Below are 23900 nucleotides of genomic sequence, written 5' to 3'. Positions count from 1 at the left end.
AATAAAGAGGACCAGACTACTAATTCATGCTGCAACATGAATGAATCTCAAAAACTTTATGCTGAGTGAATGAATCCATATCCAAAAAAGAATATATTGTATACTTTCATTTTTATGAAATTCAAGAATAGGCAAAATTATTTTATAGTGATAGAAATCATATCAGTGGTTGCCTGAGTCCAGGAGCATGGATGATTGCCTGGAAAGGGAGCATAAGATAAGTTTTTAGAAATGTTCTGTATCTTCTTTTGGGGGGTGTGCAGCTACATGAGTATATAATTTGTCAAAACTTATTAAATTTATATTTTAAATGGGTGCATTTTATTATATGTAAATTATATGTGAATATAGTTAATTAAAAAATCTAGTTTTATAGCTGCTTGACACACAATAGTCATGATCTTTTTTTGTATATCAGAGAATTAGTTTTAGCATTTATGTGCAAAGCTCTGGGTTAAGCATTATGGAAAAAGACAAAGTGGTATCAGAAACATTCCCTGACCATCAAGAAACTTAATATGTAGTTATATTGTGGTATAGATAAATACTAGTGGTGGTAGATATAAAAGCAGTCATGAAATTCAGAGTTAAATGAATTGATTGAGTTGATTGATAGATGAGAAGAATATAAAAAATACAGTGCCTGACAGATATGTGCTCAGCAAGTGTTAATTATTTTCCTTGAAGGGTTGAGAAGTTATGTTTGAAGTGATGAATCAAGGCATAATTGAGGAGGTGGCATTTGATGTAGGCACAGTAGAATAGGAGGATTTTTCATAAGTGTCAAAAAGTGGGGAGACATTCAGGTCAGGAGGATGTGGTGATCAAAGAGGGGAAGTGAAAAAGCACAGGTATGTACAGTGGAGACAGGCATGTTTGGTGTACTCATTTGGACAAAAAGAAGAGTTTCATGTAAATGGAATAATAGGAAATTAAGCACCAGGGTCAAACTATAAAGGGTCCTTAAAACCAAATTGAGGAATATAACCTTGTTTTAAATTGATCTTTTGTGGATTGCCGATATATAAAGTAAAATAGATAAAAATTGATATTTTATCAGTAAAAACTTATTTTATAATTTAATATTATGACATTAAATATAAAGTCAATTAATCAGAACAGTGAAGCTGTTTTGAACACATAACTTTAAAGTCAGGGACTTCTGATCTCAGATGAAAGGTTTTTTTTTTTTTTTTTTTTTTTTTAATGAGCCTCAGTTTTCACTCAATTTCTGCTGTGTTTTCTTTTGGTTGCATCATGTTGAGAAAGTCCTAATTTATATAGACAAGTTATTGTAAGTAGCAATGCTATAAACATTTGCCTGAAGGTCTTTGTATATCTTTCAATGAAGCAAGAAGTTTATTTCAAAGTACAGTCACATGTTGCTTGACAATGAGGATACATTCAGAGAAATGCATTCTTAGGCAATTTCGTTGTCATGCAAACATCATAGAGGGTACTTACACAAACCTAGATGGTATGGCCGAGTACACACCTAGGCTATATAGTATAACCTATTGCCCTTAGGCTACAAACTTGTGCAACATGTTACTGTACTAAATACTGTAGGCAGTTGTAACACAATGGTAAATAATTGTGGATCTAAACATAGAAAAGTTACAGTAAAAATATGACGTTATAATCTTATGGAAGACTACCATTGTATGTGGAGTTTGTCTTTATGCAGCTCATGACTGTATACATAATAAATATTTTAATGTGGTAGTACACGTTAACTCTTTGGTGGTTTCCAGATGCTTAAAATTTAGAATATAACACATTCGTATATGTATGACACTATTGGTTATGGTTTTCATAATGTTTAGATTTTTTTTAAGTTGCAACTTGCAGAAACCCAACTCAAATTAATAGGAATGTATTGGCTTACATTACCAAAAGCCCAGGAATAAAATTCAGTTCTATCTATTTTGGGATGTAAGTGTGCTAACATGATGTAAAGATTTTTTTCTCTATCCATTATTATTGCTGCTCCTTCTGCTTTTCTTTGTATTTTTGGCTTCATTCACTCTTATTGCAGGCAGGCTCTATCTATGTGCCAGGTGAGATGGTCATGACTGTTCGAGATCCACATGCTTACAGCTTCTAACCTGAGCGTGAGAGAGCCTTTAGATGGTTCCAGCAGGTAATTCTGATTGGATCGAATTTCTCTTCGTGTGGCTGGGGGAGCAGTAGAAGGCAAGCAACACAGAACTATGACCACTCTCATCAAGACAACAGCAGTCAGAAATATTTTCCCGAATAAACCAAAATAAAGAATATAGGACACACTGGATGCAAAAATGATTATTTCCACAGAAATTAGAATACAGTTTTAAAAAGTAAAGTATATATTTTAAAAAGTAAAAATAAAACAAATAGTTGTAGAACCCAAAGAGCAGAAGCAGAAAATAGGGTATAGAGAAGATGTCATGATGAGTAATATTTTAGCAACATGGACAGCCATAGTTTCTAATGGAACGTTTTTATTCCATTAAAATTGTGGCACATTTGAAGGCCTCCTGGGAAAAAGCTACCGTGAAAAACCAAGGCTTCAGCCTGCACATGTACTTCTGATAGATGAAAATAAAACTTACCTTGGAAGGAATTACCTTATGAGTTCAACAGTAATTTTAGCAAACTGTTACCTGTTCATTAGTGGATGGTATTCAGAAAAGGAGAGCTTGTAATTCAAACAAAATAAAGCATTATGGAAAAAGAATTGTGGAGGAAAGGAAAACCAGCATAAGTGAGTGTGAACAGGAAAACTGGCAGTTGAACACTGTTGGTTTTCATTGCAATATGTGGGATTTTTTGCACCCCTCTCCAAAGAATTAGAGTGTCTTATTTCATATCTGAAGCAAATAATAAGTAGAAATTTTTTTATTTTTCACTTTTGGATGCTACATTGTGAGGACAGTCAAACCTCTGTTCAAATAATGATTTAAATAGTCATGTCAGCAAAACAAGCACTGAACTGAAGTTGGGACTCTGCCACCAACATTTTGACATTGGCAAGGCAGGTGACTTCCTTATCTTGACTCTGTTTTCTCATTTCTGAAATGAGGGTATTAGTCTTTATGATCATTGAAGTCTTTTTTAGCTATAGCAAGAGGCCATAAGTTTCTGAATCACCTGCTATATGTTTCCCTCTTTTTCTAGATTGGCATTGGTAGTAGTTGTGCTTTGAAGGAAATGTCAGAAGCAGTTGCTTTTGAACAATTCCTGTTATTGTTATAGGTGTTAGGCAGCTTTGGAAAGCAGATAAAAGAGGTAACTCTTACCTGCACTGATAGAACAATGTGAGTTTCACTGACATATATTAAGTACTGGTTTTAAAGAATGCCTATGAAAAAAAAATCCAAGACTTTGGCAGATAAAAATTGTGTATAGAGAGAATATTGTACCGATTATGATGATGTCTGTATGTGTATGTGCAGGTTTCAAATGTGGGACTTTTTCTTCCTTATGAGCATGCCAGAATCTTGCATCTAACAGTTCTAATTACATTTCCAGTAGCTTCCACTGCCACACACACACACACACAAACTGTATTATCTAGTAAAGTGGTTTTGGAATTAACATTTTCCTGGAAGGAATATATCTGATTTAATGACCAAATCGTTTTAAGGCAGCACAACAAAATTTCACAGGAACTAAATCTATTTTTTCACACCGATCATGCATGTTTTACTCAAGCATTGAGTCATTAGCATGTTTATAATGGTTCTAATTTAGCACAACATTTTCTGAATTTTATCCTTGAGTCATTTACAAATTGTTCATATTGAGTAAACAAAGGAAACAGATTGCATTTTATACTTAGTAATTTATCTGAAAGAAGAGGGGAGGGTTAATTGTTTTAAAGTTTTGGTCTGTTTGGGGAAGTGAGCCTGCTTTTTCATTGCTAGGCATAAATGCCATTTTTCATCTTTTTGGTAATGGGGGAGGGGTGTTATGGAGGAGTAAAATGAAAAATTAGGACCAGGACAAGATTGGCCACTCCCAGAGGGGAGTGTGGAGCAAAAGGGGAGCTGGCACGAGATTATCCAAAACAGTTGGTGCATTCCTTAATGATCAAGTGCTTGAGAAGTCCAGCTCTTCCTGGCAGAGCATCTGTGTTGATGTTTATATCATTGCCCTGCTGTATGGGAAAGGCATGCTTTCTCTTGCTGCTTGGCTAAATATAGGATGGAATATAGCATTGTATGAGATATTTTAAGATAGCAAAAACATTTAAGAGGTTAAAGGTTTGACTTTTGGATCAAAAAAGATCAGTAATATAACTCATGGTGTTACTTGCAGACTGGATTTTATCTAGAGTTTGTTAGTGATTCGTACTCTTGGTTAGGGAAGTTATTCTAGGTTTATTTGGTGTAGTCTGAAAAACCCACTCTGCTGTCTTTTCTGTCAGCTTCCCAGCATGAAGAGCAGGCCTGAAAACAGCCTCTATTTATACCCCCTTGTTCTTATTTGGAAAATCAGTTGTTTCATTGGAGAGAGAGGGAGAGGGGGAGAGAGAGAGAAGAGCATGAGCAGTCGTCAGGGAGTGTGCTTTGTACGTTATAGTGACTTCAAAATAAAACTGGCACATTTTAGTGTCTAATTATTTTTAGTGAGCTTGGAGGGTTTTAATTAAAATTTAAGAGTGCTCTTCAAGCTCTCCAAGTTCCAATTTTATCCCACTGTATTGTGGAGCACTTGCCACTGTGGAAAAATGTACAGTAACTGGCATGTGCAACTCTGTGTTTCCTAATGAAAAATGTGGGATGGATAATCAGTAGGGATATAAATATATTTTGCTGGATTTAATTGTAAACCAAGGTCATGGATACTTTTGATAAGTTATCATTGTTCTTGGATAAATAGAAAAATGTATTACATTTGAAATTTGTGATTCCTATGGTAAAAATAAAAGGAATTGCTTTGCCATTTTCTCGAACTCTTAATAAGCAATAGAAAATCTGCACACAGAGCCAGCAAAAATTGTTTTCCTCACTAAAATATTTTGAAGATTTTTTTATGTCGCTTCTAGTGTTTTAGCATTTCTAAGTTTAAATATCACGAGGTAAAAGTAAAATAAATGTTTGCTTATAGGTAGATTGTTGTAAAGTGCAATAAAGATTTGTCACATTGTCTCTTCCTCTTCCCCATGCTGTAACTTTAATGACAATTTATTTATTTATTTTTAATCTATCTGAAAAAATACCTTTATTTTGTATAGTATAGGAGTTAATACTGCTGCAGATTTGTCTAACTAGAAGTAATTCAAATTGTTCCCCAAATGTCTTCATACAGATTAGGAAATCAATATCTCACGTACTCTTTCTTTTAATTTTTCTTACATCATAAAATTAATTACTAAGTTAATTAGCAAAAACATTACTCAGCTGTGATAAAGCATTCTTGACTTACCTAGCCTGAAACCTAAGTACTTAGGAAGCAGAAACATTGCTTTGTAATTTATTATGCATGATATTTTAAAAACAAAATAGTTCTGAATTCTATCTTCCTTTTCTCAAATTTCTTGAAAGAGAAAAGTTTCAATTTGAAAAGAGAAAGAAAAAACCAGAAACATTGCAAGTGACAATTTATAATACATCAAAACGTTTATATCCTTGCTTAAATTATAGGTGAGAACTGAAGTCCAGCTCTTGATGTTTGATAGTACCCTTTTAATCATTATTATTTATAAAAATTAGAGAAGATAAAGTCCTGCATTTCACTGAATATATATTGGTTAATGGAAACAGATTATTTCAAAGTAAGAGGAATTAATTTTGGCATTTTCTATTTCAATACAACTTTAGCATAATGCTACTTTAGCATTATGACTTACATTTGTTTTTTAAAAATATGTACATATTATGGTGACATTTTTCATGCTGTAATGTTGTAATTCTTTATTCCCATTTCCAAAAAGCATATATTTTCTCTCCTGATTTCAGATGATGACAACTCAAAGACATTAAACTTGGAAGAGTCAAAGTCAGATAATAAATTTACTGGATATTGTTAAATTGTTTTGAGGATGGTGGCAGCATTGTAACTAATTAGTTCATTGTTTTCAAATTAATTTTGTAAAATATATTTATGTGTATAAAATAATCCAAGAGTGTCTTGGGGCTGTTCGGTCTTTTTTTTTCATTTGGAATGTTACGTGATTACTGTGTTAAAGCCACTCAATGTGATCTTATTCTTTCCATGTAATGCAAACCGGCCTTCTTTACTTATTTTTACCACTCTGATTTTTGCATTTATGCTAGATCAAAATAGGGCAAAGTCTGATCTGATCAATTGCCTCTGTAATACTAGTATCCCATTTATGTAGTTGACAAATGTGGCACAAAGGGAATGGATCCTTACTTTTAAGTTGTACCCATACCTGGATATTGTTTTGAGACAGAAATTTGAAAACATAAATTTTATTTGTAACTTTGCATCTATTAAATATTTTCTCATTTCAAATCAGGAACCTTTTGGTGGTAGCAGTAGTGTCTTCTGCTTATACAGTGCTTAGTAACAATCCACTTCGTTTGGCTTTTTTTCTCTTATTCTACTTGCTTTACATTATTACATGGAGAATGCTTAGCACCAATTGTGGTATGCCGTAGAGGTTTGGCAGTCAGATAATGGGGTAGAATGCAGTCATTTGTCAAGAGACTTTCTTACAGGTCTTCCTGGAATCTCCTAGTCTTGAGATTAAACATTGATAAGCTTGTATGTAGTAACTTTCATTGTCCTATAGATAAAGGCAATCAGTGATTGCTATTAAATATTTTCATGGCTGAAAATGTAGATATGCAAAGGCTGCTTTATTTTTTCCCTCAGTTTCTTCTACTGAAATGGGAACTCATACAGCTAGATTAACTGAGCGTTGCAGTAAGGATTAATTTTTTGATAGGAATGCGAAACGCTTTGAAGTTACCAACCATTTTATTAATGAGTAGCTTTTATATAAAGCTGTGTCCACGTGATTTGATTTATATTTGAAATGTGTATTCCTGTTGTTCATATAGCTCTCTTTTTCTCCCATGAAGTTTTAGCATTCTTTTCTTGGAGCTCTAAAAGATTTCAGGTCTATTTATAGAAATGAGAGACATATTTTAGCCTGTTTTACATCCTAACATGCATTTAATCCTAGTTTATGGACCTGCTCTGAATTTGTTATTATTACAACTAAATTGGGCTTTTATCTTTGACTACTATAATATATGCTCTCAACTCAAACTTTAGCTAAAAAAGTTATGCTTTTGTAATTGTATCAGTAATTATTAGCTTAGTGCACTGATACAACATATGAAAGGGTAGTAAAACAAAATTGGGTAGGATATGAAAATAAAAACTTTTTGTTGACTATTCTTATCCGTAATCTAATGTTATATCAATCTCTCTCAGCAATTCAAACCTGATTTGAGAAAAAGTAATCTGTGACAGGCATGGATTTGAAGAATTGCTTCCTAAGTCTTAACTTAGTATTATCATTTGTATGACTTTAGCATAAAAACAAAATAGGTATAGAACAAAACATATATCTTGTTTCTGAATTTGAATAAAAAATAGTAAGAGGCTACTTCAGCAATTAAATACAACCTGAATATATGCATATGCATGTAGGCCCCATTGGAACATCACTCAGAATCCAATTTTGAAGCACAGTAGTAAATCATTTGTTGAAAACTGAGAAAATAATAGGAAATAATGGAATAAAGAAAGAAGGAAGGTAGGAAGGAAGGAAAAGGGGAGGGAAGAAGTAAGGGAATGGGCAAGGAGCTTTCATTAATAAAATCAAGCTGACTTCTATTTAGAAAGAACTTTTAGCTCTGTGATAGCCATTTCGGATGGTTGTTCTTCATCAGCTGTTTTCACAACACGCTAATCTGGATTCTATCCCTTCCTTGATTGATTGATCGTGTCACAGACAAATGTTAATTGTTTTTTCACCAATACTTTCTAACCATGCAGTGGTCTTCTCATCTCAGCCCAGGGCTCACTGTCTTTTTCTGAAGCTTATCTAGCTTCTAAAGCAGTTTAGATCCATCTTGACCTTACTGTCATTCTGAAAAATTCAAGGAGGATTTAGAAGCTGGAGAAAAAAAAAGAAAGGGAAAATACTAAAGAGATAGGTGCTGATATGAGAGAGAAAAGGCATTTAGAATTGGAAATGTTTTAAATATAATTTTAAAAGGAAGTTATCAGAATTTTGACACTTGGAATGTTAAAGTTTTATGGGAGTATGCTTTGCACTAAGGATTTAGTATTTAAATCTGCATTCTCTTGGAAACATGATCTATTTGTTAAGATTTGAGGCTTAAAAGATACAAATAAATAGTTGTAAGCAGTAGCGCCAGTTGCAAATCCATTTGCATAGAGAGCAGAAATAACTCATTGAGAAAAATTTGGTAATTATCAGAACCTTCTAAAGTTTGGATTTCTGTAATCTTTATGAATCTTGATAAAAACAAGTGTAATTACTCCCTGTATTCTAGTAAGCTATTTAGAAATACAGTAGGGCAAATAATAAATGGTATTTATATAGGTATTTATTTAATAAAAATATGTATTGGTTTTTACATAAGAGAAAAGTTTTAGCAGTTTTTATTACTAGGGGTCAGAGAACATCTTAATTTCATTTTCTTCTTGTTTTGTTCTCATTGGATACTTTACAAAAGTTAGATTTCTTTTTTAAGAACTAAGTGGTTTCAGATTGGCCTCTTCTCTCCTGAATATCTGTTATTGTTTCTTGCACAGCACATACATTTTGCTTGGACTTAAAAAAAATTGCCTGGATTAAAAGGAGTATCTAATGTTAAACTCATAGGAAAGAGCCCTCTTTTCTGTACTATCAATCTAAGAAATGACAAATGTGAATTGAATATTAATAGAATTATAATACTAAAATAGATTATTGAGCATTATCTTCTTTCTCCTAGATGATAGTTTAAATAATTATCTGGTGAAAATAAACTTTATGGTGGTATTTTATAATACATATTATAGAATAATGTAATTTTCTGTATCCTGGGGTTCAAGCTACAGCAACAAAAACAGCTTTGTGCATTCTTAAATGAAAATTTCTCCATAAACTGACTTTCTGAATTTGTAATAAATATATATTTTTAATCCTTACTTTTGTATTTTAATAGATTCCTCCTGCATGGAAAAACTACTTTCAAAAGATTGGAAGGAAAAAATGGAAAGACTAAATACCAGTGAACTTCTTGGAGAAATTAAAGGTACAACATAAAATATACTGAACATGTCAATGCAGTGATGTTATTTTGTGTAACAATGCATTTGCTGATCTTCTGTACCATAACACTAAATCTTACATCTAACATTTGATTGTTAATGAGAGGGTAAGTGTATTATACGTTTCTGAGCTTTTATTCCTTGCAATGTTTACAAACTGAAAAATTTCTCCCCTTTTTGTATTAGTCTATAAACATATAACTTATGGGATATGCTGCCTCATTAATTTACTTCACAAAAAAAGTATAAAAACCTTATGTCAAAAGATGAGCAAATTAAGCTAAAGATAGTCTTAGTTTTTCCTCTTAAAATTATAATAATAGCTTAATTTATGAATCCAAATTATTTTGAATGTCTTCTAATCAAAATGGGTTGCCTGTAGCACCTTTAAAAATGTTTCTAGAATGTGCTGTACATAATGGTTTATTGGGGGATTCTGAAGCCTGTTTACCCTGGTTCAAATCCTGGCTCTGTCACTGGATGAGTACTTTGGACAAGCCACTGAACCTTTTTTTCTTTTCTTTTCTTTCTTTTCTTTTTTTTTTTTTTTTGAGATGGAGACTCTGTTGCCAGGCTGGAGTGCAGTGGTGCGATCTCAGCTCACTGCAACCTCTGCCTCCCGGGTTCAAGTGATTCTCCTGCCTCAGGCCCCTGAGTAGCTGGGACTACAGGCATGTGCCACCATGCCCAGTTAATTTTTGTATTTTTAGTAGAGAGGGGTTTCACCAGGCTGACCAGGATGTTCTCGATCTCTTGACCTCGTGATCTGCCTGTCTTGGCCTCCCAAACTGCTGGGATTACAGGTGTGAGTCACTGCACCCGGCCTTTTTCATGTTTTATAATCCTCATCTCTAAAATGAGGATAATACAAGTACTTCCTTCATAGGCTAATTAAGAGAGTTAATATATGTATAGTTCTTAGAACAATACCTGGCACTTAAGAAAGTACTCATGAGTTTAAGTTTGGTGGTTATTATTAATATATACAAAGGATCCTATGTTGATTAAGCTCAAATTTCATTAGGTTTAGCATTTCATGGTCTCTGACTCAGATGAGAATAAATATCTTTACTTTTGAATATATGTGATTGATGTTATTATTTTTAGACATGTTAAGAAGTGAACTATCCCAATCCATTCAGATAGTAAGTTACCTTATCAATCGAGAGTTATACTTTTTGCCTACTAACGAAACTCTTGCTAATTCATTTATGGAGAAGAAGTGCTATATATATATATATATATATATATATATATATATATATATATATATATATATATTTTTTTTTTTTTTTTTTTTTGCATTGTGAATGAAATTCGTGATCACTCATTAACTCTGGCAATCCTTACAGACAGTCATCACTGTGACTGGCACTAACAATTTGGGTACTTAGTTACGTTAGTTTTCTGAATTTATCAAACAACTTTAGTTGAATCTTCCTATTGGTCGTGGATAATATCTGAGTTAAGATGAAAATTTGATAATAATTATCTAATGTAAATGTTATTTTGAATTTACTACAGAAAATTTCCTAGTTTTCAGGTATGTCATTTTCAACTCAAATGAAGAGAAAAGGAAGTCATCTTTCTTCCCAGCAAATAATTAATAAATCATTGCATTAACTAAAATTGTGTATCACAACCAGTGGAAATTGGATATTATTTTGAGTTCCCCTACTTCTGTTTTGTACTCATAAAGGCCATTTGCTGTTTTGGAAAAAAAGAAACTCAACTTATTGATGGATACAAAGAAAGTCATTAGTGACATATTCTCTATCCAGCTGCAATAACATGGTGTTTGCTACTTTGCACGTCATTCTGTGTTTTCTTCCCTTTCCAAAGTCATTCCTTTTTATAACAGTGAGAACAGAAATGGTTTGTACAAAGGCAGGCTTTTTCCAGCATGAATGATGAGGGTCCTGCTTTCTGTTAGTAATGTGAAAACTAACATTTTGTTATGTTATAATTCAACGTGGAGTTATTGTACTTCAGGGTATGTTTTCTCCCCCACTTTCCATCTTTCTTTATATTTAATTCTAATTTTGAATTCAAAATTTTAAAAATGTACTAGTCTTGGATACTTGAAATGTATAAATCACAAAAGTGAATCACATGAAAAATTAGTCGTTTCAAAATCTTTCATCTTTTTTTTCTGGATTCTTTGTGGTATGTGAACTTTCATTTGTGTCATTCTGAGTTTCTTATGGGCATAAAATATAAGATTCTTATTAAATTTATCTTTATTCTACATTATAATCTCTTCATACATACTAATATCTTCTACAGAAAATGTACCAATAAAAATTAATTTAAAAATGAAAAAATCAGTTAAAGTAGTATTTAAATAGTTTGAATAAACCACTGCCAAAACTCAACATACATTTTTATTCTGGTGGAAACCAGGCCAGTTATTATCCACCTAAATTACTTCTCATTATCCTGAAATTTTAAAATGACCTAAACTATGTCTTTGAGGAATACATACAATCATGGGTTATGTATTTAATATTATATCTCAAGCATTATGTATTTTTGATAGCTCTTATATTTTTCTGATTGCAAAATTCATATGTATTTATTTGTAAGAAACATAGAAAAAAACATAAAGGTAGTGAAACTGTCTTTTAATTCTACCTGTATCTTATTGTGTATTCTGTCCATTTTAAATTATGCATACTTATGTTAATTTTTCCCCATGAAATTAGAATCATCCCATTATAATTTTTTGTAATCTATTTTCCCCACTTAATGATATATTATGAATTTTCCTGAGATTGAGTTATCTTCTAAAATATTATTTTTGTTGGCAGAAAGTATTGCATGAAGTGAGGTTTCCATAATGTAACTGGGCCTTTTCTTCAACATTTGTTTTTATTGTTTGTTGGTACAAAGAACACGTATCTTGAAAACAGATAACATTTTTATTAAGACTTATGAACTTATTAGTGGTTATTTAGGTTATATTCTTAAAAGTGAAATTCCTGGGTCAAAGAGTTTGTTCTTTTTTTTTTTAATACTTTAAGTTCTAGGGTACATGTGCACAATGTGCAGGTTTGTTACATATGTATACATGTGCCATGTTGGTGTGCTGTACCCATCAACTCGTCAGCACCCATCAACTCGTCATTTACATCAGGTGTAACTCCCAATGCCATCCCTCCCTCCTCCTCCCTCCCCACAATAGGCCCTGGTGTGTGATGTTCCCCTTCCCATGTCCAAGTGATCTCATTGTTCAATTCCCACCTATGAGTGAGAACATGCGGTGTTTGGTTTTCTGTTCTTGCGATAGTTTGCTGAGAATGATGCTTTCCAGCTGCATCCATGTCCCTACAAAGGATACGAACTCATCCTTTTTTGTGGCTGCATAGTATTCCATGGTGTATATGTGCCACATTTTCTTAATCCAGTCTGTCACTGATGGACATTTGGGCTGGTTCCAAGTCTTTACTGTTGTGAATAGTGCCGCAGTAAACATACATGTGCATGTGTCTTTATAGCACCATGATTTAGAATCCTTTGGGTGTATACCCAGTAATGGGATGGCTGGGTCATATGGTATTTCTAGTTCTAGATCCTTGAGGAATTGCCATACCGTTTTCCACAATGGTTGAACTAGTTTACAGTCCCACCAACCGTGTAAAAGTGTTCCTATTTCTCCACATCCTCTCCAGCACCTGTTGTTTCCTGACTTTTTAATGATTGCCATTCTAACTGGTGTGAGATGGTATCTCATTGTGTTTTTGATTTGCATTTCTCTGATGGCCAGTGATGATGAGCATTTTTTTCATGTGTCTGTTGACTGTATGAATATCTTCTTTTGAGAAATGTCTGTTCATATACTTTGCCCACTTTTTGATGGGGTTGTCTGTTTTTTTCTTGTAAATTTTTTTTGAGTTCTTTGTAGGTTCTGGATATTAGCCCTTTGTCAGATGAGTAGATTGCAAAATGTTCTCCCATTCTGTAGGTTGCCTATTCACTCTGATGGTAGTTTCTTTTGCTGTGCAGAAGCTCTTTAGTTTAATTAGATCCCATTTGTCAATTTTGGCTTTTGTTGCTGTTGCTTTTGGTGTTTTAGACATGAAGTCCTTGCCCATGCATATGTCCTGAATGGTATTACCTAGGTATTCTTCTAGGGTTTTTATGATATTGGGTCTAACATTTAAGTCTCTAATCCATCTTGAATTAATTTTCGTATAAGGAGTAAGGAAAGGATCCAGTTTCAGCTTTCTACTTATGGCTAGCCAATTTTCCCAGCACCATTTATTAAATAGGGAATCCTTTCCCCATTTCTTGTTTTCCTCAGGTTTGTCAAAGATCAGATGGCTGTAGATGTGTGGTATTATTTCTGAGGACTCTGTTCTGTTCCATTGGTCTATATCTCTGTTTTGGTACCAGTACCATGCAGTTTTGGTTACTGTAGCCTTGTAGTATAGTTTGAAGTCAGGTAGCATGACACCTCCAGTTTTGTCCTTTTGACTTAGGATTGTCTTGGCAATGCGGGCTCTTTTTTGGTTCCATATGAACTTTAAAGCAGTTTTTTCCAATTCTGTGAAGAAACTCATTGGTAGCTTGATGGGGATGGCATTGAAACTATAAGTTACCTTGGGCAGTATGGCCATTTTCACAATATTGATTCTTCCTATCCATGAGCATGGTATGTTCTTCCATTTGTTTGTGTCCTCTTTTATTTCACTGAGCAGTGGTTTGTAGTTCTCCCCGAAGAGGTCCTTTACATCGCTTGTAAGTTGGATTCCTAGGTATTTTATTCTCTTTGAAGCTATTGTGAATGGGAGTTCATTCATGATTTGGCTGTCTGTTTTTCTATTACTGGTGTATAAGAATGCTTGTGATTTTTGCACATTGATTTTGCATCCTGAGACTTTGCTGAAGTTGCTTATCAGCTTAAGGAGATTTTGGGCTGAGATGATGGGGTTTTCTAAATATACAATCATGTCATCTGCAAACAGGGACAATTTGACTTCTTTTCCTAACTTCTTTTTAAAAAGACTTTTGATTCATATTGCCAGTTACCCTTCAGGAAGAGTATAGTATTTCGTGCTCTCACCAGTAGTATCTGCTTTTTTATTCTCTTGCCCTGAATAACAAGTATTATTAATTTAAATTTTCTTGCCACTTTTATAAGGGAAAAACATATCATTGTTGATTTAGTGAGTTTTTTTTAACTATTAGTGAGAATGAGGTGTTTTATCTCCCTTTATTTGCAATTGAATATCTCTTCCTTTGTGAACTGCATATTTATGTTGGTTGCCCATTTTTCCTTTAAAAACCTTGTCCAGTTCTCAATATTTTGTAAGAACTCTTAATATATGTTTTAATAGTATTAAACTTTATTTGTGATATATGTTGCATTTTGTCATTTGTTTTATTTTCTGGTTTTGTTGTCAGTCTTTCCATCCCTTTTTTAATGCTTTTTTCTATAGGGGGTTTGTTTAGAAAGGCTTCCTCATCCTGAAATTGAACAATATTCTGCTATATTTTCATCCAATTAGTTGGCTATATTTTTAAACACTTAACTATATAATACATCTTAAATATGTTTTGATGAATAATGTCAACTAGAAATATAACTTAATTTTATTCTCAAGCAGTTAACCAAATATCTGTACTGTTTATTAAATAATCTATCTTACCTCCTCTGGCTTGAAATAGCATCTTTTATTACACTCTGATTACATATTTGGAGCCATTTATCAGATTTTGGTTCTATTCCATTGATTTTTCCATCTAAACTTTTATTAGTACTATGTTATATTAATCACTGTAACTTTAGTATCCTTCGAAAGTAAGTATTGCAAGACTACACTCATAATTTTTCTTTAAGGTGCTTCCATACTTCTTTAAAGTTTATCTTTAATTTATTATATCAAGTTGTTAATTAAAATTTCAAAGTGATTTTTTAAAAGATTATATTACATTTATTTGAAATGGTAGGATGAACTGACATCTTTATACTATTGAATTGCTGCATTCAAAGTCATTTATTCAGTTATTTTATGTCTCTCAATAATATTTTGTCTTTAAAATACAGATTCTACACATTTCCTTTGATGTTTTCTTAATAATATTTAATATTTTTGCTTAGTCTTGTGAATGAGATGTTTTTCATTCTATTTTCCTTTTGTTATATTTAGGGCTACTATTGAATTTTGCTGTTTAATTTTGTAACTTCCCTCTATTGAACTTTTAGCTGTAGTCATATTTCAGTAGATATGTTTTCTCTTCCTTTTTGATAGTTATATGTCTCTTTGCTACCCACTCCCACCCACCCTTCATACGTTCATTGCCTTGAATGCCAAGAATAATATTAAGTAATAGAGAGGTAATAGCAGATATTTCAGTGTAGTTTTTAATTTATGGAGTTGTTTTTAATATTTCATATTAAGCATTCTATTGACTATTGATTTAAAATATTCATTTGAAGATATCCTTCTAGTCTACTAGGAGTTTGGTCTTTTATGATAACTTGCATTTTATTTCATGGAATATCTTATTAGGTTTTGTTTTTCAAATTTGTCATTGAAATAAACCCTGATGAGTCATGGTATAGTCTTGTTTAAATGTACTGCATCATTTTATTTGCTCATATTATAGTTGTTACAGTTATTTTTACAACTGTAATTATAAATTGATTAGAGTTTTCCATGTTTACATTACTTTTGTTATTTTTTTAATACCAATGTTCATAGTTGAACTGAAAAACTTTTCCTCTTTTTCTTGGTTATGCAAAATATTGAATAAATAACATGAGCTACTTATTCCTTGAAATTCTGAAAAATATTCTCATAAAATATCTAAGCCTAAAATTTTCTTTGGAAATTTTTTTTAACATTTTCTACTTCTCTTTTAAGTCAGTTTTGCCATAAAATATTTTTCCTAAATATTTTTAAAGAGAAGAAACTCTTAGAGAATTGTATATCTCATGAGATTTTCAAATCTCATTGACTTCATATACATATCTTATTTTTAGTTATTCCATTTATTTGCTGTTATAGATCCCAATTTTAATTTCGCATATTTGTTTTCTCTTTTTTGTTTTTCAATTTTATTGCTAGTGGTTTTTCTATTTATTGCTCCACCTCTCCCAATAATCCAGTTTTTGGATTTGTCAATTCTGCTGCTTTTCAATATGCCAATTAATTCATTTTGCTTTTACCCTTATTGTCTATCCTTTCCTATTATTCTTATGCTTTTTCTTTTGTTTGTTTTTTGATATCTTTTAACTTGAATACTTCACTTAACAAATTTTTATTTAATGATAATGGTACTTTTGGCTGTGAATATATTTCTAGAAATAGCTTTATTCATCCAATAAGTTTGTGCTTTTAGAACTTTGTCATTATTTTCTAAATATTCAACATTTGTATTATTTTCTAGCTGATCTGTGTTTATATATCATTCTTAACTGCACATATTCTTTTTTTTCTTTTTTCTTTTATTTTTATTTTTTAGTATAATTTAAGTTCTAGGGTACATGTGCATAACGTGCAGGTTTGTTACATATGTATACTTGTGCCATGTTAGTGTGCTGCACCCATCAACTCGTCAGCACCCATCAATTCGTCATTTATATCAGGTATAACTCCCAAAGCAATCCCTCCCCCCTCCCCCCCCCCATGATAGGCCCCGATGTGTGATGTTCCCCTTCCCAAGTCCAAGTGATCTCATTGTTCAGTTCCCACCTATGAGTGAGAACATGCAGTGTTTGGTTTTCTGTTCTTGTGATAGTTTGCTAAGAATGATGGTTTCCAGCTGCATCCATGTCTCTACAAAGGATGCAAACTCATCCTTTTTTATGGCTGCATAATATTCCATGGTGTATATGTGCCACATTTTCTTAATCCAGTCTGTCACAGATGGACATTTGGGTTGATTCCAAGTCTTTGCTATTGTGAATAGTGCTGCAGTAAACATACGTGTGCATGTGTCTTTATAGCAGCATGATTTATAATCCTTTGGGTATATACCCAGTAGTGGGATGGCTGGGTCATATGGTACATCTAGTTCTAGATCCTTGAGGAATTGCCATACTGTTTTCCATAATGGTTGAACTAGTTTACAATCCCACCAACCGTGTAAAAGTGTTCCTATTTCTCCACATCCTCTCCAGCACCTGTTGTTTCCTGACTTTTTAATGATTGCCATTCTAACTGGTGTGAGATGGTATCTCATTGTGGTTTTGATTTGCATTTCTCTGATGGCCAGTGATGATGAGCATTTTTTCATCTGTCCTGTTGGCTGTATGAATGTCTTCTTTTGAGAAATGTCTGTTCATATCCTTTGCCCACTTTTTGATGGGGTTGTTTGTTTTTTTCTTGTAAATTTGTTTGAGTTCTTTGTAGGTTCTGGATATTAGCCCTTTGTCAGATGAGTAGATTGCTAAAATTTTCTCCCATTCTGTACGTTGCCTATTCACTCTGATGGTAGTTTCTTTTGCTGTGCAGAAGCTCTTTAGTTTAATTAGATCCCATTTGTCAATTTTGGCTTTTGTTGCTGTTGCTTTTGGTGTTTTAGACATGAAGTCCTTGCCCATGCCTATGTCCTGAATGGTACTACCTAGGTTTTCTCCTAGGGTTTTTATGGTATTAGGTCTAACATTTAAGTCTCTAATCCATCTTGAATTAATTTTCGTATAAGGAGTAAGGAAAGGATCCAGTTTCAGCTTTCTACTTATGGCTAGCCAATTTTCCCAGCACCATTTATTAAATAGGGAATCCTTTCCCCATTTCTTGTTTTCCTCAGGTTTGTCAAAGATCAGATGGCTGTAGATGTGTGGTATTATTTCTGAGGACTCTGTTCTGTTCCATTGGTCTATATCTCTGTTTTGGTACCAGTACCATGCTGTTTTGGTTACTGTAGCCTTGTAGTATAGTTTGAAGTCAGGTAGCATGACGCCTCCAGTTTTGTCCTTTTGACTTAGGATTGTCTTGGCAATGCGGGCTCTTTTTTGGTTCCATATGAACTTTAAAGCAGTTTTTTCCAATTCTGTGAAGAAACTCATTGGTAGCTTGATGGGGATGGCATTGAATCTATAAATAACCTTGGGCAGTATGGCCATTTTCACGATATTGATTCTTCCTATCCATGAGCATGGTATGTTCTTCCATTTGTTTGTGTCCTCTTTGATTTCACTGAGCAGTGGTTTGTAGTTCTCCTTGAAGAGGTCCTTTAGATCCCTTGTAAGTTGGATTCCTAGGTATTTTATTCTCTTTGAAGCAATTGTGAATGGAAGTTCATTCCTGATTTGGCTCTCTGCTTGTCTGTTACTGGTGTATAAGAATGCTTGTGATTTTTGCACATTAATTTTGTATCCTGAGACTTTGCTGAAGTTGCTTATCAGCTTAAGGAGATTTTGGGCTGAGACGATGGGGTTTTCTAAATATACAATCATGTCATCTGCATACAGGGACAATTTGACTTCTTCTTTTCCTAACTGGATACCCTTGATTTCTTTCTCTTGCCTGGTTGCCCTAGCCAGAATTTCCAACACTATGTTGAATAGGAGTGGTGAGAGAGGGCGTCCCTGTCTTGTGCCAGTTTTCAAAGGGAATTGTTCCAGTTTTTGCCCATTCAGTATGATATTGGTTGTGGGGTTGTCATAAATAGCTCTTATTATTTTGAGGTACGTTCCATCAATACCGAATTTATTGAGCGTTTTTAGCATGAAGGGCTGTTGAATTTTGTCAAAGGCCTTTTCTGCATCTGTTGAGATAATCATGTGGTTCTTGTCTTTGGTTCTGTTTATATGCTGGATTACGTTTATTGATTTGCGAATGTTGAACCAGCCTTGCATCCCAGGGATGAAGCCCACTTGATCATGGTGGATAAGCTTTTTGATGTGCTGCTGAATCCGGTTTGCCAGTATTTTATTGAGGATTTTTGCATCGATGTTCATCAGGGATATTGGTCTAAAATTTTCTTTTTTTGTTGTGTCTCTGCCAGGCTTTGGTATCAGGATGATGTTGGCCTCATAAAATGAGTTAGGGAGGATTCCCTCTTTTTCTATTGATTGGAATAGTTTCAGAAGGAATGGTACCAGCTCCTCCTTGTACCTCTGGTAGAATTCAGCTGTGAATCCATCTGGTCCTGGACTTTTTTTGGTGGGTAGGCTATTAATTATTGCCTCAATTTCAGAGCCTACTATTGGTCTATTCAGGGATTCAACTTCTTCCTGGTTTAGTCTTGGAAGAGTGTAAGTGTCCAAAAAATTATCCATTTCTTCTAGATTTTCTAGTTGATTTGCGTAGAGGTGTTTATAGTATTCTCTGATGGTAGTTTGTATTTCTGTGGGGTTGGTGGTGATATCCCCTTTATCATTTTTTATTGCATCTATTGGATTCTTCTCTCTTTTCTTCTTTATTAGTCTTGCTAGCAGTCTGTCAATTTTGTTGATCTTTTCAAAAAACCAACTCCTGCATTCATTGATTTTTGGAGGGTTTTTGTGTCTCTATCTCCTTCAGTTCTGCTCTGATCTTTGTTATTTCTTGCCTTCTGCTAGCTTTTGAATGTGTTTGCTCTTGCTTCTCCAGTTCTTTTAATTGTCATGTTAGAGTGTCAATTTTAGATCTTTCCAGCTTTCTCTTGTGGGTATTTAGTGCTATAAATTTCCCTCTACACACTGCTTTAAATGTGTCCCAGAGATTCTGGCATGTTGTATCTTTGTTCTCATTGGTTTCAAAGTACATCTTTATTTCTGCTTTCATTTCGTTATGTACCCAGTAGTCATTCAGGAGCAGGTTGTCTAGTTTCCATGTAGTTGAGCGGTTTTGATTGAGTTTCTTAGTCCTGAGTTCTAGTTTGATTGCACTGTGGTCTGAGAGACAGTTTGTTATAATTTCTGTTCTTGTACATTTGCTGAGGAGTGCTTTACTTCCAATTATGTGGTCAATTTTGGAATAAGTGCGATGTGGTGCTGAGAAGAATGTATATTCTGTTGATTTGGGGTGGAGAGTTCTATAGATGTGTATTAGGTCCGCTTGGTGCAGAGATGAGTTCAATTCCTGGATATCCTTGTTAACTTTCTGTCTCGTTGATCTGTCTAATATTGACAGTGGAGTGTTGAAGTCTCCCATTATTATTGTATGGGAGTCTAAGTCTCTTTGTAAGTCTCTAAGGACTTGCTTTATGAATCTGGGTGCTCCTGTATTGGGTGCATATATATTTAGGAGGGTTAGCTCTTCCTGTTGAATTGATCCCTTTACCATTATGTAATGGCCTTCTTTGTCTCTTTTGATCTTTGATGGTTTAAAGTCTGTTTTATCAGAGATTAGGATTGCAACCCCTGCTTTTTTTTGTTCTCCATTTGCTTGGTAGATCTTCCTCCATCCCTTTATTTTGAGCCCATGTATGTCTCTGCATGTGAGCTGGGTCTCCTGAATGCAGCAGACTGATGGGTCTTGACTCTTTATCCAGTTTGCCAGTCTGTGTCTTTTAATTGGAGCATTTAGTCCATTAGCATTTAAGGTTAATATTGTTATGTGTGAACTTGATCCTGCCATTATGATATTAACTGTTTATTTTGCTTGTTAGTTGATGCGGTTTTTTCCTAGCCTCGATGGTCTTTACATTTTGGCATGTTTTTGCAATGGCTGGTACCGGTTGTTCCTTTCCATGTTTAGTGCTTCCTTCAGGGTCTCTTGTAAGGCAGGCCTGGTGGTGACAAAATCTCTAAGCATTTGGTTATCTGTAAAGGATTTTATTTCTCCTTCACTTATGAAACTTAGTTTGGCTGGATATGAAATTCTGGGTTGAAAATTCTTTTCTTTAAGAACGTTGAATATTGGCCTCCACTCTCTTCTGGCTTGTAGAGTTTCTGCCGAGAGATCTGCTGTTAGTCTGATGGGCTTCCCTTTGTGGGTAACCCGACCTTTCTCTCTGGCTGCCCTTAATAATTTTTCCTTCATTTCAACTTTGGTGAATCTGGCAATTATGTGTCTTGGAGTTGCTCTTCTCGAGGAGTATCTTTGTGGTGTTCTCTGTATTTCCTGAATTTGAATGTTGGCCTGCCCTCCTAGGTTGGGGAAGTTCTCCTGGATGATATCCTGAAGAGTGTTTTCCAACTTGGTTCCATTTTCCCCCTCACTTTCAGGCACCCCAATCAGACGTAGATTTGGTCTTTTTACATAATCCCATACTTCTTGCAGGCTTTGTTCATTTCTTTTTCTTCTTTTTTCTTTTGGTTTCTCTTCTCGCTTCATTTCATTCCTTTGATCCTCAATCGCTGATACTCTTTCTTCCAGTTGATCGAGTCGGTTACTGAAGCTTGTGCATTTGTCACGTATTTCTTGTGTCATGGTTTTCATCTCTGTCATTTCATTTATGACCTTCTCTGCATTAATTATTCTAGCTATCAATTCTTCCACTCTTTTTTCAAGATTTTTAGTTTCTTTGCACTGGGTACGTAATTCCTCCTTTAGCTCTGAGAAGTTTGATGGCCTGAAGCCTTCTTCTCTCATCTTGTCAAAGTCATTCTCTGACCAGCTTCGATCCGTTGCTGGCGATGAGGTGTGCTCCTTTGCAGGGGGAGATGCGCTCTTATTTTTTGAATTTCCAGCTTTTCTGCCCTGCTTCTTCCCCATCTTTGTGGTTTCATCTGCCTCTGGTCTTTGATGATGGTGACGTACTGATGGGGTTTTGGTATAGGTGTCCTTCCTGTTTGATAGTTTTCCTTCTAACAGTCCAGACCCTCAGCTGCAGGTCTGTTGGAGATTGCTTGAGGTCCACTCCAAACCCTGTTTGCCTGGGTATCAGCAGCAGAGGTTGCAGAAGATAGAATATTGCTGAACAGCGAGTGTACCTGTCTGATTCTTACTTTGGAAGCTTCCTCTCAGGGGTATTCTCCACCCTGTGAGGTGTAGGATGTCAGACTGCCCCTAGTGGGGGATGTCTCCCAGTTAGGCTACTCAGGGGTCAGGGACCCACTTGAGCAGGCAGTCTGTCCGTTCTCAGATCTCAACCTCCATGTTGGGAGATCCACTGCTCTCTTCATAGCTGTCAGACAGAGTCGTTTGCGTCTGGGCAGGTTTCTGCTGCTTTTTTTGTTGTTGTTGTTTAGCTGTGCCCTGTCCCCAGAGGTGGGGTCTACAGAGACAGGCAGGTTTCCTTGAGCTGCTGTGAGCTCCACCCAGTTGGATCTTCCCAGGGCTTTGTTTACCTACGTAAGCCTCAGCAATGGCAGGCGCCCCTCCCCCAGCCTTGCTGCTGCCTTGGGGTTAGATCGCAGACTGCTGTGCTATCAATGAGGGATGCTCTGTGGCCGTGGGACCCTCCTGGCCAGGGGTGGGTATAATCTCCTGGTGTGTCCGTTTGCTTAAAGCGCAGTATTGGGGTGGGAATTACCCGATTTTCCAGGTGTTGTGTGTCTCAGTTCCCCTGGCTTGGAAAAGGGATTCCCTTCCCCCTTATGCTTCCCAGGTGAGGCGATGCCTCGCCCTGCTTCAGCTCTCGCTGGTCGGGCTGCAGCAGCTGACCAGCACTGATTGTCCAGCACTCCCTAGTGAGATGACCACAGTACCTCTGTTGAAAATGCAGTAATCACCGGTCTTCTGTGTCGCTCGCGCTGGGAGTTGGAGACTGGGGCTGTTCCTATTCGGTCATCTTCAACTGCACATATTCTTTTAGAGTCATAGAGTATAATGAAGCTGGGGAAGGGAGAGAACTCAGCCTTTATCACTGCCATTGGAAAATTCTATGTGATGGGTAGGTGCTAGAAGGAGAGTCAAGTGTGGGCAGTAGAATGGATAAGGGCAATGATTCTTCAACTCAGGGGGCTTAATATTTTTACATATTTAAGAAATAATAAATTATTATTTTACTTTTTAGATTTTACTTTAAAAATCAGTGGTTTCTCATAAAATTTTATATCTGATTAATGTAAAGCAATGTTTCTAAAACCCCTTGATAGGAGTTGGAATACTGCTAAAATCTGAGAAACACTAAATCATAGAATTTTTTATGAGTATGTACCTGAGTCATGCCTAATATTCTTCTTTTTTTATTGTCTATATGTAAGGTGGACAGCATGAAGTTTTGATATACATACATATATTGAAATAATTACTAGTCAAGCAAATTAATGTTTGTATCACCTCACATAGTTACCTTGTTTTGTGTGTGTGGTTAGAGTACCTAAAATATACTCTCGTGGCAAATTTCCAGCATGCAGCACAGTATTATCAACTTTAGGTTTTATGTTATAGAGTAGAGCTATAGACTTATTCATCCTACATAACTGCAACTTTGTAACCTTTGACCTACATCTCCCTATTCCTCTCTCTCTCTTACCCCTGTTAGCCACCATTCTTAATATTCTTAAATAGAAAGATCCGTCAACTCCCTACCATTTTTTCATATGTAGCCTCCTTGCTAGTAGCAGTACTGAGGATAGAATGCTATAATTGGCATAAATTTAATAGTAGTCATCTCAAATCAGGATTCAAACCAAGTTAACATTGTTACAATTATTACAAAATAACTTTATTATTAAAACTTTAAATGAAATACAGAATAAAATGTTTATACCTTTGATTTGGTCTGGTTGCATCTGAAGTGTTGTGTCCCAATTGGGGTCTCTTTTTTTTTTTTTTTTTTGAGATGGGTCTTGTTCTGTCACCTAGGCAGGAGTGCATTGGTGT

At 34.8% G+C, this 23900-nt stretch overlaps 1 protein-coding gene across 12 annotated transcripts in view; it reads left to right on the top strand.

Annotated features, from left to right (window-relative positions):
• Positions 1-23900, top strand: part of SOX6 (SRY-box transcription factor 6) — a 702902-nt gene that overhangs the window by 399630 nt on the left and 279372 nt on the right. For all 12 annotated transcript variants that reach the window (XM_030918953.1, XM_030918959.1, XM_030918957.1 and 9 more), the window contains one exon: positions 9144-9233. In XM_030918953.1, coding sequence (XP_030774813.1) covers positions 9144-9233 — 90 coding nt within the window. The remainder of the gene's footprint in view (positions 1-9143; positions 9234-23900) is intronic.

Source organism: Rhinopithecus roxellana, chromosome 15, assembly GCF_007565055.1.
Source record: "Rhinopithecus roxellana isolate Shanxi Qingling chromosome 15, ASM756505v1, whole genome shotgun sequence".
NCBI lineage: Eukaryota > Metazoa > Chordata > Mammalia > Primates > Cercopithecidae > Rhinopithecus > Rhinopithecus roxellana.
The sequence above is the reverse complement of the archived record's forward strand: the minus strand, read 5'-3'. Positions and strand labels throughout refer to the sequence as shown.